The 20,388-nt window shown below is 40.8% G+C and overlaps 1 protein-coding gene across 1 annotated transcript; it reads left to right on the top strand.

The window, feature by feature from the left end:
* Positions 1 to 5,009: 5,009 nt before the first annotated feature.
* LOC129781530 (m7GpppN-mRNA hydrolase-like) lies at positions 5,010 to 18,136 on the top strand (the record flags this gene model as incomplete). Its single annotated transcript, XM_055789204.1, has 2 exons — positions 5,010 to 5,312; positions 17,858 to 18,136. Coding segments are annotated over exons 1-2 (582 nt in total), but the record flags the coding sequence as incomplete, so codon positions are not given.
* Positions 18,137 to 20,388: the final 2,252 nt, after the last annotated feature.

The raw sequence follows: 20,388 nt of genomic DNA, 5'->3' as shown, positions 1-20,388 counted from the left end.
TGCGATGGAATACCGAGAGAGTTTTACCATCGCATGTTCGACGTCATCCACCGCGAGCTGAATCTTCTGCTGAATGAGGCGCTCAGCGGAAATATTCCTCCAGCGTTTGTGGAGGGTATCATCGTGCTGGTCAAGAAGAGGGGAGGCGACCATATGGCCCGATCATACCGTCCGATCTCACTGCTCAACAGCGATTATAAGCTGTTCTCCCGTATCCTCAAAACCAGGTTGGAGCGGGTGATGAGGGAACACCACGTGCTAAGCGAAGGTCAGAAATGCTCGAACTCAGAGCGGAACATTTTCCAAGCCACTCTTGCTCTGAAAGACCGCATAGCGAGTTTCCGTCATGACGGTCGTGCTGGGAAGCTAATTAGCTTCGATCTCGACCATGCGTTTGATCGGGTCCGGCATTCTTTTCTCTTCCAAATCATGCGTTCTCTCGGCTTCAACGACGATTTCATCGCTCTACTCTCGCGCATCGTCAGTCGATCTGCGTCTCGACTGCTTATCAACGGACATCTCTCACGGTCGTTCGAGTTTCAACGATCGGTACGACAGGGGGACCCGTTGTCAATGCACCTCTTCGTACTGTATCTCCATCCACTAGTGTGCAGACTCGAAAGTGTATGCGGGAACGATCTGCTGGTAGCGTATGCGGATGATATCAGCGTGATCGTCACATCGACAGCGCAAATTGAAGCGATGCATGAACTCTTTACTCGCTTCGAAAATGCTGCTGGGGCAAAATTGAATTTGAGAAAAACTGTTGCTATCGATGTTGGGTTTTGCGAAAACGACAGTTTCAACACCCAGTAGCTGCAAACAGCCGATGTAGTCAAAATATTGGGTGTAGTTTTCGCAAACTCGATAAAGCACATGACAACACTAAACTGGAATGCAGTGGTGGGGAAGTTTTCACAACTAATGTGGCTGCACTATCTGCGTATGCTGACGCTGCATCAAAAAGTGATCATGCTTAACACGTTCGGTACCTCTAGGATATGGTACCTCGCGTCCATTCTCCCACCGTTGAACGTACATATAGCGAAGATTACATAAACGATGGGAACATTTCTCTGGAGAGGGACTGTTGCCCGCGTCCCGATGATGCAGTTGGCTCGCTGCAAGGAAAAAGACGGTCTGAAGTTACAATTACCAGCGCTTAAGTGTAAGTCGCTCGCAATTAATCGTCATTTGAAAGAGATCGGATCCCTTCCTTATTACAGTTCCTTTCTTCTCCAAACAAATCCTCGACCACAAATTTCAGTAGATCTTCCTGACCTCAAACAAATCCTACAAAACTTATCCTAAATTCCACACCAAATCCTACAAAACCCCTCCGCCGATCAAATCCACAATCACTTCGTCATTCAAACCGAAACACCAAGGGTGGAACGAAATAATCCAGCAGATGACTGGCCACGCACGTGGCGAAATATTGCATCGAAGCATCTTACTTCAGAACAGCGTTCAAAACTGTACTTATTTGTGAACGAGAAAATTGAACATCGAAAATTATTTTTCGTGATGCGGCGTGTAGATGACGAAAATTGTACACACTGCGACAACCGAGTTGCAGAAACAGTAAATCACAAGTTTTGTACATGTGTTCGAGTCCAACTAGCTTGGACGGTACTTCAACAGATGATATCAGGCATCTTAGGCGGATGGAGGAGGCTTGATTTCGAGGAGCTGAAAAAACCTACCCTACTAGGAATTAACAGAAGGAAAACAGTGAAAATTCTTAAACTATTCATTAATTATATTTGCTTTATCAATGATTCCAATGATAGAATTGATATAGATCAATTGAAGTTTCATCTACATATGCAATTTTGACGAATTAAAATGAAACAAGCAACCTTTATAAAATAAACTGACAAATAAAACCATTAAAAAAAAAAATTTACATATTGATGGGGTTCTGAGAAAATTTGTAATCCGCCATTTTATAGAGGTCGCCATCTTTGTTTTACATTTTCCATAAATAATTGTGTTCTACTGGTCAAGCCCTTTCATTCGATACCCATATTGAAGGGGATTTTGAGAAAATGTGTACATAATTCGCCATTTTGTAGCGGACGCCATCTTGGATTTTCAAGATCATGGAATACGCAGTTTTATAAAGACACTAGAGATAAAGATGTGTTCCAACTTTCAGATCAAACGGTCAACAGGAAGAGGTTTAAATTTCTATTAATGTGGTACAGCGCTGCAGACAATGTTACAAAGTTACAAAGTCACAAACACACAAACGGGTCAACCTAGATAAAACCGTTCAATAAATAAGTGCAAATCCTAATTATATTACGTTTACCGAGAGAAAATTCGTTTTTTTATGACTCGATTATCCGGAGTGAAAAAAAAAATCAATACTCCGGATAATCGAGTCCGACCAGTTTAACAAAGATTATAAATAGACTTGGAATGGAAATAATAAAAGAAATACTAACTACTTAGAATTATGCTAAGAATGCTAAGCATTATGCTTATCAAGAAAAATATTTGATACATGACAAAGGAATTAGCAGATTCACTACATATATCTAATGCCACTGTTCATGAGCATCTGCTGAAGTTAGGTGATGTAAATCGTTACGATGTGTGGGTTCCACACAATTTCACCGAAAAATCATCAATGGATTGCATTTCCATATGCCTCTTTCTTCAAAAACGCAACGAAATTGTCATTCGAAGTAAATCGTGATTCCTTTACGACAACGTTGTGCGGGAAACAAACTTGAGGTAAACTAAGCGATTCACCTTTAGCTAACCCCAAAGCCGGCTCCTAGAAATCAGTGGATGAAATTCCACGAATACTACTCGCAACTGGGCAAATCAAAGGCATCTTCAAGGGCAATTAATTCGACTCTAAAGACAGCATAAAAATTACTTGAACAGTCGAGAAAGCAAACTGGAAAGATATACGAGGGCGATCCGATAAGTACTTAGCTTCGTCGCCCGATGGTGTCAGTATCGCAAGAGAGATTACTTATCGTGTAGTACATTCTTGTAAACGGCTACTGTCAAAATTGGTCGAATTGCACTACGAACTGCTACCTCATCCACCGTGTTCTCCAGATTCGGCCCCGTGCGCCTTTTTTTTTGTTTCCAAACTTGGAAAAGTCACTCGCCGGGCAGAAATTTGAGTCGAATGAGGAGGTCATCGCCGCCACGGAGGCTTGATGAATCGAACATATCAATGACCTTTTTAAAACGGGTTCTGGTCAGGGCCTCTATCTACATTATTTATGATTACTGGCTTGATTCTTTCTTGAAGCTGAATAATTTCGAATTCAGGCAGCTCGCTCACCCTTTTAAAATCGAGCCCATGAAAGAATGCGTTCAAAGAACAGTGCCTTCCTGAACGAACTGCAATGTACATTGGACAACTGTATTAAACTGCTTCTGCATGACCAAGCTGCTCAAGCACCCTGCGGCAATGGACGGGATAAGCTTTTGTTTAACAGTCTCTTTAGCAATCTTTTTATCTTAACTTTTTCTCAAAAAATCTGTATTAAAATCTGTATTGGGTTTATAAGTCAATTTTTTTTTGCATAATTTTAGCTTTACTACCATTGATTGGCATAGAAATTATTGGTTAGACGATGTTGATGATATCCACTTAATGCGAAAAATTATATACACAGTAGTAAAAATACATTTCTTTATTGAGGTTCAATGCAAATTTGAGATGGGTAACATATTATTAACCTCGAGCCATTATTGCAAAGTTATTTTAAAAAAACGGTAAATTCTGTATGAACACAAATAATTTGTGATCTGTATCTACAGATTCTTGGTTTCAGTTTAAAACAATCTGTTGAAATACAGATTATTATGTAGATATGTTCGAGATGCATCTATCAGTGCTTGCTTACTGACTGCTGTTAAACCCATTAAAACACGTGCTTTATCATCTTGGCTCAGGAAGCACACCTCATTTGGTCCCACCACCCTATTCGCGTTACGTAATTTGTACACAACGCCTTATACAAAATAGACATTGAATTTAACTCCGCCACACATGCGTTGCTGATACCCGCCTTAATATCGTAAATCTTCTACGATATTCACTAACGATTTCTCGAAAGAATTTCCTCTCCAATCGAAGTCGTAGCCGTAGGCGAAGAGCCAAAACTATCCAAATTTTTCATCATGTGACCACAATGTATGAATGTGAAGAATTCTTAACTGGTAAAAATGAAAATTTTTACATCATCAAAAAAGTTAATCGATTTTGCAAGTGAGAGTAGATTCAATCAGAATTCTGTCCTCACCATACTCATTTCTACTCAATACTTCTCAACAAAAATGATACATATATTACATGCATAATTATTAAATCCATGTTTATTCATCAGCTGTATTAATAGTAATATCTTCGTTACATTTATGTCTACGCTCGCTAAGCCGATTTATTTTTCAATTTTAATAATATGTCAATGATCTTCAACACGCTCATGGTAAATTCACTCTTTAAAACGGCGCTATTTGTTGCTGGCTACCCGATTCGGAAAGGTACACCTTGCAGGTAGTTGCAGTTGTTCAAAAATTAAAACCTACCGAAACCAACGTCAATAGAAGCGGAAACGGTAGCTGCGGTAGTTAAGCTTTTGCTACCTATCTTTCAATATATAAATGCGTATTACGAAATTCAGATTTCAGTAACGCTAGAAACAGCTCAACGGATCATCATGTATTCCTGGAATCATCCCATTGAAAAACAGATTTTGGATACTCTCGCAGCTAGGTATATCCTACCTATGAAGGATCGTAATGATTTAATTGGGATTTGCTGCGCAATACGAAAAGCTCATTGGCATTATCTGGACGTTTCATGTTCGGATGAATATAAAAAATGTGGATATAACAGATTCGCATACCAGATCTTCAGACATGTTCCATTTCTGCAGAAGCACATTCCGAAGATCGATGGAATTATGTCGGCATACATGCGATACCTTAACACGATCCCCACCAATGGAGCCATTTTATTGTCAGAGGACATGAAACATGTTCTCTTGGTACAATCTTACAAGGGTAAATGGGGATTCCCCCAAGGCAAAGCGGAAAAGGAAGGAAAAGAGGATCCATTCGATTGTGCTGTGCGGGAAGTTCTCGAGGAGATCGGATACGACATTCGGAAGAAAGCGTCCGGTAAATTTTGGGATGTAATGTTTACACATCCCTCGAGATTATACTTGGTTCCTGATGTGCCATATTCGACGAATTTCCGGCCTCAAACGAGAAACGAAATACGGAGGATAAAATGGTTTCCGATCGAGAGTCTACCGAACAGTAACGCTGAGGTAGATGTTTCCATGAAGGGCGGGTTGGAATTCTTCAGGGTGCATCAGTTTGTAGCGGAAATTCAACGCACCATACGTTTATATAACCGTGGTCAAATGATGGAGAGATGCCAAAGAAACAGTTTCGGCTTTTCCAGTAACGATGGCAAGTGGAGAAGGAATTCTTCCGATGAATCAGGCGTTGTTGAATATCGTAGAAGATATACGATATCAAGTGGGATACCTGCATCGAACGAATGGCGAAGTTAAATCCAATGTGTATAATAATGTTTACTAGAATGTGTTAATGTAATTATTGTGTGAATATTTTTTTTATTGAAGTTTATATGTAAATATATGTATTGTTCAACTATGTATTTAATGAGATTTTCAACTACTAACTGACATTCTCGGCCTTGCACGTGATGGTTGCAGCTTAACAGCTGTTCGCCATTGTTAAATCTTTAGGTAATAGTGATAGATGAAACCCTAAATGTAAAATGATGTTTTAGATTTAAGGTCCTTATTGTTTGTTCAGTCGCAAGCGCACTGAAGAGAGAATAGATGCATGCGACGCGATCCCCCGACGCCACAAAGCGCAATCCACTGCTCTCCCGCAAACAGGATTAAACATGCCGCCAACTAACTGGAGGATAGTTTTGTGCTGTACAAGGACGGCACACAGTTCGAATTAAGACAGCAGAGCGTAAGCAACAGCAACGAATTGAAGTCAGAAACTGAAGGAAAACGGCAGAAGACATTTTAAGTAATTTAAGCTGTATTATATTATGTATAGTAAAGTTAAGTTAAATACAATGTACATAGTTTAAGTTTAAGTGTGTGTTGTGTTTTGTCTCCAAAACAACGTGTCCCTCAATCCGCCACAGTGAGGGTAAAGTTTCCATGCGAATGGAAAATCCCCGCTGCATCACTGCAATGAAAGCAGTTTGCATCGCGCCCACGGGGGGGAATTTGGTTCTCTCACTGGGCAAGCTGCGTTGAGGCAGCTTTGGAATCGCGCAGCGGGTTTAAGCCAGCAGTTTACAGTCCACTGCATTTAAGACGCTACATTGTTTGTTTACGTAAATTATTAGAGACTGTCACGTGGTTTACTTTTTTTTTTATATCAATTCGTTTATTTTTACAGGCTCAGTTACTTAAGTTTAAAGGAGCCGAATTCTTAAATATAATTTTGAAACTATATATATAAACAATTTTCTTACATCTAAGGTTAGTAAGGTGGAAAACCGATTACTCGCGGTGTACTCGAGTTTAGGAGGGTGACATATTTTTAGGAGAAGGATGGGATATAAGGAAATTGTAACAATGTTGATGAACACTCATTTCATAAATCTATTCGTATATCTATAGTGTATTTACATTTCAACTTATTCTACTATTTATAGCAAGGGGAATTACCCGCAAATGAAGGAAAGGAGGGTATAAGGATGTAGGGACAATCACACACGAAGATCTATAGCTTTAAGGAAAACATATATATGGGACATGTAATCAAGGTCTAACCGAGCCAACACATCTCTCACCGGCACATTGGGCTGTCTTCCTCGGGCCCGAAGGGAGTTTTCTAAATTCGATCTGGCGACCAGATACACCTCGCACGACCAAACAATGTGCTCGATGTCGTGATAACCTTGGCCACAAACGCAGAGATTGCTGCTGGCAAGATTGAAATGAAAGAGTAGTGCATCTAACGAACAGTGATTGGACATGAGTCGGGAGAAGGTGCGAATAAAGTCTCGACTCAAGTCTAGACTTTTGAACCACGGTTTGAGGCTAACCTTAGGGATAATCGAGTGAAACCACCGGCCCAATTCATCTTCATTCCACTTGCGTTGCCAGTTAGCGATGGTATTTTTGCGGACTAAAGAATAAAATTCATTGAAGGCGATTTGACGCTGATAAATATCGCCTTCAATTGCACCTACCTTTGCTAATGAGTCAGCCCTCTCATTACCCGGAATGGAGCAATGTGAAGGGACCCAGACAAAGGTAATGACATAACAGCGTCTGGATAAAGCACTCAAAATTTCTCGTATTCTCTCAAGGAAGTACGGCGAGTGCTTTTCCGGCCTCACTGAACGGATAGCTTCGACAGAGCTAAGACTATCCGTTACAATGTAATAGTGTTCAACAGGTCGTGAGGCGACGCTGTCCAGCGCCCAATGAATTGCTGCCAATTCAGCAATATACACTGAGCAAGGATTCTGAAGACTTTGTGAGGTGCTAAATTCGTTGAACACTCCAAATCCTGTGGACTCGTTTATAGTGGACCCATCAGTAAAGTACATATTATCACAATTGATACCCCCATACTTTTCATCGAAGATCGTTGGAGCGATCCTCGATCGTTGGTAATCTGAATATCCATGGATATCTTGCTTCATGGACAGATCAAAATGCACAGAGGAATTGATGTAGTCAGGGAAACAAACACGGTTGGGAATATACGAAGAAGGATCAACCTGCATGGAGATGAATTCATGATATGAACACATGAATCCGGAGTGAAAATTTAGCTCGATCAGCTGCTCAAAATTTCCGATCACCAATGGGTTCATGACCTTACACCGGATGAAGAACCGAAGAGATAATAAATTGAAGAGATCTTTTAGTGGGAGTAAGCCTGCCAAAACCTCGAGACTCATGGTATGCGTTGAGGGCATACATCCCAACGCGATACGGAGACAAAGATACTGAATTCGCTCGAGTTTAATGAGGTGTGTTTTGGCAGCTGATTGAAAACAGAAACTGCCATACTCCATCACTGAGAGAATAGTTGTTCGATACAACATTATAAGATCTTCTGGGTGGGCTCCCCACCAGGTGCCGGTAATTGTACGGAGAAAGTTTATTCTTTGTTGACATTTTTTACTCAGATACCTAATATGGGCCCCCCAAGTACATTTGGAGTCGAACCAGACACCAAGATACTTGAATGACATAGCATGAGTGATCGGTTTACCCAAAAGTTGAAGCTTTGGTTTTGCTGGTCTATGCTTCCTAGAAAAAACCACCATCTCTGTTTTCTCCGTGGAAAATTCGATCCCTAGCCCAATGGCCCAGGTTGAAAAATTGTTCAAAGTATCTTGTAAGGGTCCTTGCAGGTCGGATTCGTTTGATCCTACGACAGACACCACTCCATCATCTGCAAGTTGTCTTAGGCTGCAATTTTGTGTAAGGCAATTGTCGATGTCCCTTACATAGAAGTTGTACAAAAGAGGGCTTAAACATGAGCCCTGGGGGAGGCCCATGTAAGAGACCCGACTTACTGCCGAATCTCCGTGAGAAAAGTTCAAGTGTTTCTCACAAAGCAAGTTATATAACATATTATTCAATAGAGGCGGCAGACCCCGAAAGTGTAATTTGTCCGACAAAACCTCTATTGAAACAGAATCGAAGGCCCCCTTTATGTCCAAGAATACTGAAGCCATTTGTTTTTTTTTCGGCGTAAGCCATTTGAATTTCTGAAGAAAGCAACGCAAGACAATCATTCGTCCCCTTGCCCCTGCGGAACCCATATTGTGTATCTGAGAGTAGGCCATTCGTTTCAACCCATCGATCAAGGCGAAACAAGATCATTTTCTCCAACAATTTCCGTATACAAGACAGCATTGCTATTGGGCGGTACGAATTGAAGTCGGACGCGGGTTTTCCGGGTTTTTGAATAGCTATAACTCGTACTTGTCTCCAATCATCTGGAACAATATTATTGATATTAATATTACTCCAGAAACCGATTGAATAAATTCAACAAGCGATGTTTCGCCACATCAGGGAGGTTTTTCAGCAAGTTGAACTTAATTCTATCCGATCCCGGAGCAGAATTGTTACATGAAAGCAGAGCAAGAGAGAATTCTACCATCGAAAACTCGGAATCAAGATCGCACCTACCTTGTGGTATATCTCGAACAATTTTTTGCACAGGAGCGGAATCAGGACAAACCTTCCGTGCAAAATTGAAAATCCATCGATGTGAATATTCTTCGCTTTCATTCGTTGAAGAGCGATTTCTCATGTTTCGAGCCACTTTCCATAAATTTTTCATTGACGTTTCTCGTGACAAACCTCCCACGAAATTTCGCCAATAAGCACGTTTTTTCCCTTTGATTAAGTTTTTAAATTGATCTTCAAGGGCTAAATACGTTTGAAAATTTTCAGGGGTTCCACGTTTCCAAAAAGCTTTAAATGCATTCGATTTTTCTACATAAAGCTTGGAACACTGGCTATCCCACCATAGATTGGGAGGCCTTCGACGAATAGTGGAACCTGGGATGGGTTTCGTTTGAGCGCGAACCGCGCTGTCATAGATCAAACGAGAAAGGAAGTTATACTACTCCAATGGAGGTAAACCATCTCTGGAATTGATGGCTAGAGCAATCGCGCTCGCATATTTTTTCCAGTCAATGTGTCTTGTGAGGTCATATGCCATGTTTATAGATTCAGAAGAATTCGACCCAATGGTGATGGAAATTTTGATTGGCAAGTGATCACTACCGTTGGGGTTCTGGCTTACATTCCACTTGCAATCTAACGATAGTGAATTCGAGCAAAGCGAGAGGTCAAGAGCACTTGGGTTAGCAGGAGGTTTAGGTACACGTGTTGTTTCCCCAGTGTTCAAAACGGTCATATTGAAGCTGTTACAAAGGTCATATATCAACAATGAACGATTGTCGTCGTACTATTCCCCCCAGGCAGTTCCGTGAGAGTTGAAGTCTCCCAAGATCAATCGTGGCTCAGGAAGGAGTGAGCACATGTCAACAAGTTGCTTGCGGCTAACCGCAGCTCTCGGAGGCCAATACTAGCTGACAATACAGAGGTCTTTGCCTCTGATGTTTGCATGACAAGCAACAGCTTCGATCCCTCCAACAGGTGGAAGGTCAATTCGAAAAAATGAGTGGCACTTATTGATCCCCAATAGCACCCCTCCGTATCTATCATCACGGTCCAAGCGTATAATATTAAAATCGTGGAAAGAGATATCATCTCGCGAAGAAAGCCAAGTTTCGGACAGAGCAAAAACATCACAATTGAAGTTATGAATTAAAAATTTGAATGTATTCAATTTAGGGATAAGACTACGACAATTCCACTGTAAAACAGTGATATCTCCGACCTCTCTATTTGAATTAGACATCAAGAGAGATAATCATTGCAAGGAGGGGCCATGTTTGCATCAATTGTTGCAAAATTGTCTTTAATACTAGAAGCATTGAGATGACAATGGTTCTGATGCAGTCGGAAACATTAAAACACTTGAAGATTTGATCCAAAAGGTCAGACAACTTTATAAATCCCGATTGGGAAGTTGAACTGGACGGAAAAATAGGGACAGTTGGGGTTTTTGATGTCCCCTCGAGTGCTGGGTCGTTCGAAGATGAAATATTCCCACGGAAGCCAGGAGGAACCTGATTTTGCTTGTCCGCTGCACTCGATTTTTTAGGCAAGCTAACAGAGGATATAACCGTGGGGACTTGTTCTTGAACTTTGGGAGTGGTCACATTTTTGCGCCGGGGATTCCCTTTGAAAATAAACGGTGTGCCCCCGCTAGCTGTGTCCGCTTCCATTTCATCAACTGGCAACGTGGAAAAGGTATTGTGTGTTGAGATTGGTTGTTCTTTTTGTTGGGTCAGTGGCGAAGCGCCCTTTAAAATTTCCGCAAATGTGCGCTTCGAGCGTTCCTTTAAAGAGCGCTTCTGTTTCTCCCAGCGACTCTTGTAAGTTTCACAAACTGAGAGCTCGTGTGGGGATCCCCCGCAATATGGACATTTATGCTCAGTCGCACTGCAGGATTTCCCCTCATGTTGCTCTCCGCAAGTGGCACAGCGCTCCTTGTTGGCACAATAATCCGAAGTGTGACCAACTGACTTGCATTTGTTGCAAGTCATGGGCTTTGGCACGAAGAGTCGCACAGGTAGTCTCAACTTGTCTACCATAACGTAGTCAGGGAGGGCGGCACCAGCAAAGGTGACTCGAAACGAGTCGGACGGCGTAAATTTAGTTTGGTCCCCTTCATGGGAAAGTTTCCCGAGTTGACGACAGTCCAAGATTTTCACTTCCATTGAGGGGAGCTTCTTGAACTTGCCTTTTCCTTCTGCTTTTATTTGTTCGCTCGTCAGACCCGTTTCAGTTATCACCCCCTCAATTTCTACGTTATGGGAGGGTATAAATGTTCGATATTCGAGAGTGAAATGTTGATCAGCAACAATCTCGTTTGCGTGTTTCCGGTCATTCACGACAACTCGCAATTTGTTCGGTCTAACCCTGCGAATTTCAGATACAGAAGTGTATCTGGCCAAATCTTTCATGATCTGAATCACGTTAAGGTTTTTTCCTTTCGGTTTTGGCCGGAGGAAAACAACCCACGGGCCAGTTCCAGGTGCATCTTCTGGATAAACTCTGACACGTGGAGCGGAGACAACAGAGGGGGAAGACGAGGACGAGGATGAGGACGAGGACGAGGACGAGGACGAGGACGAGGACGAGGACGAGGACGAGGACGAGGATGAGGATGAGGACGAGGATTGGGTTGGATCGGAAGCATCAGAAGGGGGAAGCGAAATCGATGATGGGAGAGGGGGAGTGGAAGTAACAGTGGGTTGAGAAGGGAGGCTTGCAATTTTCTTAGAGGGGGGCTTGGTAGGATGAGCTGATTCGTCCCCAGAATAATTATCTTCCTTATGAGGGACTCGTTTATGTTTTTTCCCAGATCTTGTATAAGATTCAATAATATAAATAATAAATATGTGTACCTTAATATAAAAGTTGTTCCAATAGTGCACTCTACTGCCCTAATCAGGGAGAGACAGAGGCTACGCGCTACGGAGACAACACAATAGCGCAAGAATAGCTTACGGAGCCACGTGATGATGAATCCCGTTTGCGACAGTCACGCGATGGCGATCCCGTTATGTCGAATCAGTTCAACAGCCGCAATCCGGCTCGCTGCAAGAGCGCTGCTTCCTTTGTTCCTTCGTTCCACTTCACGAAAGGTCAGGTCGCGGACAGCAATGACCTTCACTCGTACACGATACACTCGTACCAATAGCACAATAGCAAAAGTAGCAACGCACAATGCCGACACTGAACTTTACTCGTCAAGAGTTGGATAGCGAATGTGGTTTACTTTAGGATGAACGGAAATATCTTCGCTTATTCTTGATGAGGGAAACGTGGTATAGATCATAGTATATTTAATCAAACTGTCCAAGTACTTTGATTAAATATTTTTTTTATTCTACACTTTCATTTTTAATTTTAATTCTTCCGCTCATCCTGAGTACCTTGTTTTTGAATGCATTGTGTTGTCTGACATTGCTGCCTGGGGTTTCTCATATCATATTGCTCATACATAGGGTCTGCAACTGCAACTGTTCCCGTGGCCGAGTGGTTAGCGTCAAACCTAACATGCCGGGCGTTCACAATACAGGTCGATTATCCGGAGACTCGATTATCCGGAGTGTTTTATTTTTGATTTTCGGAAATTTAGAATCATTTGTATAATAATTCCATATTGAATAGCTAATATGTGTATCAAACGAACGGGCTTGATAAGTGGAATGAGTATGAGGTTTTAAAAAATATATATATGGCGCCATTTTGTGGTGGCGGCCATTTTGGATTTGCATTTTTCATAAATAACTGTGTTTTAATCCCTTTCATTTGATATACATATTGATGGGGTTCTGAGAAAATTTGTAATCCGCCATTTTGTAGAGGTCGCCATCTTTGTTTTACATTTTCCATAAATAATTGTGTTCTACTGGTCAAGCCCTTTCATTCGATACCCATATTGATGGGATTTTGAGAAAATGTGTACATAATCCGCCATTTTGTAGCGGCATCTTGGATTTTCAAGATCATGGAATACGCAGTTTTATAAAGACACTAGAGATAAAGATGTGTTCCAACTTTCAGATCAAACGGTCAACAGGAAGGGGGTTAAATTTCTATTAATGTGGTACAGCGGTACAGACAAAGTTACAAAGTTACAAAGTCACAAACACACAAACGGGTCAACCTAGATAAAACCGTTCAATAAATAAGTGCAAATCGTAATTATATTACGTTTACCGAGAGAAAATTCGTTTTTTTATTACTCGATTATCCGGAGTGAAAAAAAAAATCAATACTCCGGATAATCGAGTCCGACCAGTTTAACAAAGATTATAAATAGACTTGGAATGGAAATAATAAAAGAAATACTAACTACTTAGAATTATGCTAAGAATGCTAAGCATTATGCTTATCAAGAAAAATATTTGATACATGACAAAGGAATTAGCAGATTCACTACATATATCTAATGCCAATGTTCATGAGAATCTGCTGAAGTTAGGTTATGTAAATCGTTACGATGTGTGGGTTCCACACAATTTCACCGAAAAATCATCAATGGATTGCATTTTCATATGCCTCTTTCTTCAAAAACGCAACGAAATTGTCGTTCGAAGTAAATCGTGATTCCTTTACGACAACGTTGTGCGGGAAACAAACTCGAGGTAAACTAAACGATTCACCTTTAGCTAACCCCAAAGCCGGCTCCTAGAAATCAGTGGATGAAATTCCACGAATACTACTCGCAACTGGGCAAATCAAAGGCATCTTCAAGGGCAATTAATTCGACTCTAAAGACAGCATAAAAATTACTTGAACAGTCGAGAAAGCAAACTGGAAAGATATACGAGGGCGATCCGATAAGTACTTAGCTTCGTCGCCCGATGGTGTCAGTATCGCAAGAGAGATTACTTATCGTGTAGTACATTCTCGTAAACGGCTACTGTCAAAATTGGTCGAATTGCACTACGAACTGCTACCTCATCCACCGTGTTCTCCAGATTCGGCCCCGTGCGCCTTTTTTGACGTAGGACTACGTCTTTCATTTCTATACCGGGGTGTAAAATCAAAGTTTCGAAACCGAAAGCGTTACGCCGGAGACCGAGATTTTGAGCGTTAATAGCTCCTGAACAACTGAACGAAATGGTATGATAAACACTTCTTTCGAAAGATAAAATGTCTACGCGTTATATATTTGTTACTTTTTGATCCAAAAACTTGTTTCAATAGCCTTAAAATTGTTCTCGAAACAGGTTATTGAAAGCACCAATCGGTATATAAGCAAGCGCCGCTCGGAAATCCCCTCAGTTCTAATTGAACAGCGATTGGAGCATGTTGTCGCTGTTGTGGTGAAGCTCTTCGTTTATCATGAAAGCGCGGATGAACGGTGTCACCAAGAGCCTGTTTGTGCACCTTAGGCCAAAAGGTAATCCATCAGGAGGAGAGTGATGCCACAAACGGTTCCCCGGGAAGACATCGCTACACACACACATACACGCGCGGAATTCTTTCCGTTTGGATGCCATTCAGCATTGAGAAAGTTCCGGAAAGATCTAATCATTTCTGGAAAATAATCTGCCAGTTCCTCTGGGAATTTAAAAATACATTCATGTGAAAGAGTTTATTTTAATGTTTTCTAACCATCTAACACAGCGATCAAATTCATTTGATTTTGTAATTTTCCAACCAAGTGTAATTAGCAGGAAAGCTTCTGAAGATTATTCTTCCCCATCAGTAGGATATTTCCGAATCCAATATTGTATGCGCACGCAATCGATTCTTGCTCAGGCGTCGAAAGTTTCGAGCTCAGAGAGTTCATTCCCCTCTAGTTTGCCTTCCAAATTGCCATCGTAAACCACACCTTCTCTCGATTCAATCACACGCAAAAATCATACTTAAGCGATATTCTGGTGGTGATACGCATTCATTTTTCGTGAGGACATCGACAAGACAACATCGTTGCCTAACGTGCTTCAGGAGACACATACACGCGCAGAATTCTTTCCGTTTGGATAGCATTCAGCATCGGGAAAGTTCCGGAAAGATCTATTCTGGTGGTGAGACGCATTCATTTTTCGTGAGGACATCGACAAGACAACATCGTTGCCTAACGTGCTGGAGGAGGTGGACGGCGAAGGATCGACACATACACGCGCAGAATTCTTTCCGTTTGGATGCCATTCAGCATCGAGAAAGTTCCGGAAAAATCTAATCATTGCTGGAAAATAATCTGCCAGTTCCTCTGGGAATTTAAAAATACATTCATGTGAAAGAGTTTATTTTAATGTTTTCTATCCATGTAACACTGTGACCAAATATTTTTCAATCAAGAGCTATTAACAGGTGGTTATCGAGTTAGTATTAACCACTGGTGGGCTTCCAGTATCGAGGAAAATGTGGAAATATCTAATCGTTGCTGGAAAATAATCTGCCAGTTCCCCTTGGAATTGAAAATTACATTCAAGCGAAAGAGTTTATTTTAGCGTTTTCTATCCATAAAATATCCATATAATACATTTGGTTTTGTGATTTGTCAATCAAGTGCAGTTAGCAGGAAAGCTTCTGAAGATTATTCTTCAGAACAAGGTTTTTCGTATCCTATATTGGATGCATAAAACCTTGTGCCTCCAACGTAACGCTCTCGTTTTCGAAGTCCCCCAAATATTCATTTATTAATTCATTCAGAATGGATTTTGATTCAACTTCAAACAAATGATCTCTAAATCAACGATAGTCCTACGTCACCCTTGCGGTTATACCATAGATATAACCCACTTCCTGTTTTTTTGTTTCCAAACTTGGAAAAGTCACTCGCCGGGCAGAAATTTGAGTCGAATGAGGAGGTCATCGCCGCCACGGAGGCTTGATGAATCGAACATATCTATGACCTTTTTAAAACGGGTTCTGGTCAGGGCCTCTATCTACATTATTTATGATTACTGGCTTGATTCTTTCTTGAAGCTGAATAATTTCGAATTCAGGCAGCTCGCTCACCCTTTTAAAATCGAGCCCATGAAAGAATGCGTTCAAAGAACAGTGCCTTCCTGAACGAACTGCAATGTACATTGGACAACTGTATTAAACTGCTTCTGCATGACCAAGCTGCTCAAGCACCCTGCGGCAATGGACGGGATAAGCTTTTGTTTAACAGTCTCTTTAGCAATCTTTTTATCTTAACTTTTTCTCAAAAAATCTGTATTAAAATTTGTATTGGGTTTATAAGTCCAATTTTTTTGCATAATTTTAGCTTTACTACCATTGATTGGCATAGAAATTATTGGTTAGACGATGTTGATGATATCCACTTAATGCGAAAAATTATATACACAGTAGTAAAAATACATTTCTTTTTTGAGGTTCAATGGAAATTTGAGATGGGTAACATATTATTAACCTCGAGCCATTATTGCAAAGTTATTAAAAAAAACGGTAAATTCTGTATGAACACAAATAATTTGTGATCTGTATCTACAGATTCTTGGTTTCAGTTTAAAACAATCTGTTGAAATACAGATTATTATGTAGATATGTTCGAGATGCATCTATCAGTGCTTGCTTACTGGCTGCTGTTAAACCCATTAAAACACGTGCTTTATCATCTTGGCTCAGGAAGCACACCTCATTTGGTCCCACCACCCTACTCGCGTTACGTAATTTGTACACAACGCCTTATACAAAATAGACATTGAATTTAACTCCGCCACACATGCGTTGCTGATACCCGCCTTAATATCGTAAATCTTCTACGATATTCACTAACGATTTCTCGAAAGAATTTCCTCTCCAATCGAAGTCGTAGCCGTAGGCGAAGAGCCAAAACTATCCAAATTTTTCATCATGTGACCACAATGTATGAATGTGAAGAATTCTTAACTGGTAAAAATGAAAATTTTTACATCATCAAAAAAGTTAATCGATTTTGCAAGTGAGAGTAGATTCAATCAGAATTCTGTCCTCACCATACTCATTTCTACTGAATACTTCTCAACAAAAATGATACATATATTACATGCATAATTATTAAATCCATGTTTATTCATCAGCTGTATTAATAGTAATATCTTCGTTACATTTATGTCCACGCTCGCTAAGCCGATTTATTTTTCAATTTTAATAATATGTCAATGATCTTCAACACGCTCATGGTAAATTCACTCTTTAAAACGGCGCTACTCGTTGCTGGCTACCCGAAACGGAAAGGTACACCTTGCAGGTAGTTGCAGTTGTTCAAAAATTAAAACCTACCGAAACCAACGTCAATAGAAGCGGAAACGGTAGCTGCGGTAGTTAAGCTTTTGCTACCTATCTTTCAATATATAAATGCGTATTACGAAATTCAGATTTCAGTAACGCTAGAAACAGCTCAACGGATCATCATGTATTCCTGGAATCATCCCATTGAAAAACAGATTTTGGATACTCTCGCAGCTAGGTATATCCTACCTATGAAGGATCGTAATGATTTAATTGGGATTTGCTGCGCAATACGAAAAGCTCATTGGCATTATCTGGACGTTTCATGTTCGGATGAATATAAAAAATGTGGATATAACAGATTCGCATACCAGATCTTCAGACATGTTCCATTTCTGCAGAAGCACATTCCGAAGATCGATGGAATTATGTCGGCATACATGCGATACCTTAACACGATCCCCACCAATGGAGCCATTTTATTGTCAGAGGACATGAAACATGTTCTCTTGGTACAGTCCTACAAGGGTAAATGGGGATTCCCCCAAGGCAAAGCGGAAAAGGAAGGAAAAGAGGATCCATTCGATTGTGCTGTGCGGGAAGTTCTCGAGGAGATCGGATACGACATTCGGAAGAAAGCGTCCGGTAAATTTTGGGATGTAATGTTTACACATCCCTCGAGATTATACTTGGTTCCTGATGTGCCATATTCGACGAATTTCCGGCCTCAAACGAGAAACGAAATACGGAGGATAAAATGGTTTCCGATCGAGAGTCTACCGAACAGTAACGCTGAGGTAGATGTTTCCATGAATGGCGGGTTGGAATTCTTCAGGGTGCATCAGTTTGTAGCGGAAATTCAACGCACCATACGTTTATATAACCGTGGTCAAATGATGGAGAGATGCCGAAGAAACAGTTTCGGCTTTTCCAGTAACGATGGCAAGTGGAGAAGGAATTCTTCCGATGGATCAGGCGTTGTTGAATATCGTAGAAGATATACGATATCAAGTGGGATACCTGCATCGAACGAATGGCGAAGTTAAATCCAATGTGTATAATAATGTTTACTAGAATGTGTTAATGTAATTATTGTGTGAATATTTTTTTTATTGAAGTTTATATGTAAATATATGTATTGTTCAACTATGTATTTAATGAGATTTTCAACTACTAACTGACATTCTCGGCCTTGCACGTGATGGTTGCAGCTTAACAGCTGTTCGCTATTGTTAAATCTTTAGGTAATAGTGATAGATGAAACCCTAAATGTAAAATGATGTTTTAGATTTAAGGTCCTTATTGTTTGTTCAGTCGCAAGCGCACTGAAGAGAGAATAGATGCATGCGACGCGATCCCCCGACGCCACAAAGCGCAATCCACTGCTCTCCCGCAAACAGGATTAAACATGCCGCCAACTAACTGGAGGATAGTTTTGTGCTGTACAAGGACGGCACACAGTTCGAATTAAGACAGCAGAGCGTAAGCAACAGCAACGAATTGAAGTCAGAAACTGAAGGAAAACGGCAGAAGACATTTTAAGTAATTTAAGCTGTATTATATTATGTATAGTAAAGTTAAGTTAAATACAATGTACATAGTTTAAGTTTAAGTGTGTGTTGTGTTTTGTCTCCAAAACAACGTGTCCCTCAATCCGCCACAGTGAGGTTAAAGTTTCCATGCGAATGGAAAATCCCCGCTGCATCATTGCAATGAAAGCAGTTTGCATCGCGCCCACGGGGGGGAATTTGGTTCTCTCACTGGGCAAGCTGCGTTGAGGCAGCTTTGGAATCGCGCAGCGGGTTTAAGCCAGCAGTTTACAGTCCACTGCATTTAAGACGCTACATTGTTTGTTTACGTAAATTATTAGAGACTGTCACATACCACGTGGTTTACTTTAGGAGGAACGGAAATATCTTCGCTTATTCTTGATGAGGGAAATGTGGTATAGATCATAGTATATTTAATCAAACTGTCCAACTACTTTGATTAAATATTTTTTTTATTCTACACTTTCATTTTTAATTTTAATTCTTCCGCTCATCCTGAGTACCTTGTTTTTGAATGCATTGTGTTGTCTGACATTGCTGCCTGGGGTTTCTCATATCATATTTCTCATACATAGGGTCTGCAACTGCAACTGTTCCCGTGGCCGAGTGGTTAGCGTCAAACCTAACATGCCGGGCGTTCACAATACAGGTCGATTATCCGGAGACTCGATTATCCGGAGTGTTTTATTTTTGATTTTCGGAAATTTTGAATAATTTGTATAATAATTCCATATTGAATAGCTAATATGTGTATCAAACGAACGGGCTTGATAAGTGGAATGAGTATGAGGTTTTAAAAAATATATATATGGCGCCATTTTGTGGTGGCGGCCATTTTGGATTTGCATTTTTCATAAATAACTGTGTTTTAATCCCTTTCATTTGATATACATATTATATACCGCTCAGCTTTTGAGACGTGCAGACGTATATTCCCATTGCGCCTATCACAAGTGAAGCATTAACCGTTGATTTTTCTAATACTATGCTGTGCCGCGTCGCGTGATCAGTGTTCCGCGATGAGGCGAGAAAACACGTTTAAAATAGACTATTCTCAATTCGCCGTTAAGCCGTCGGTCGAAAAGCTTGTTGGATTTTGTTCTTCAGTTCTCGGATTGAAGATGGAAGACATCAAACGACTTCAGTGCCACAGAGGTGATGCATGTGCGTTCGTAAAAGTCAGTGAATTGGCGATCGCACAAAAAGTCGTCGATGAACATGAGCGAAAGCACGAAGTGGAGTGTGAGGGGAAGAAACACACTCTTCGAATTACGCTGGAAGATGGTAGTGTAGAAGTACGTGTTTACGATCTCTTACGATCTGAAGTAATCTCGATCAAAGAAGTATCGTGGGGCGAAAACAATGAAGCCCAAGGTATACTGCTCGGCATTTGGTCCGCTCGTATGCTGGTAAAGCGAAATATAGATTCGTGGGTAACAATCGACGGAGAGCAAGCGTTTGTCGTGTATAAGGGACAGCTTCATTCCTGCCGCCACTGC

The sequence above is a fragment of the Toxorhynchites rutilus genome, unplaced genomic scaffold (genome assembly GCF_029784135.1).
Source record: "Toxorhynchites rutilus septentrionalis strain SRP unplaced genomic scaffold, ASM2978413v1 HiC_scaffold_139, whole genome shotgun sequence".
NCBI lineage: Eukaryota > Metazoa > Arthropoda > Insecta > Diptera > Culicidae > Toxorhynchites > Toxorhynchites rutilus.
Note: the sequence above shows the minus strand (reverse complement) of the source record. Positions and strands in the feature narration are given on the sequence as shown.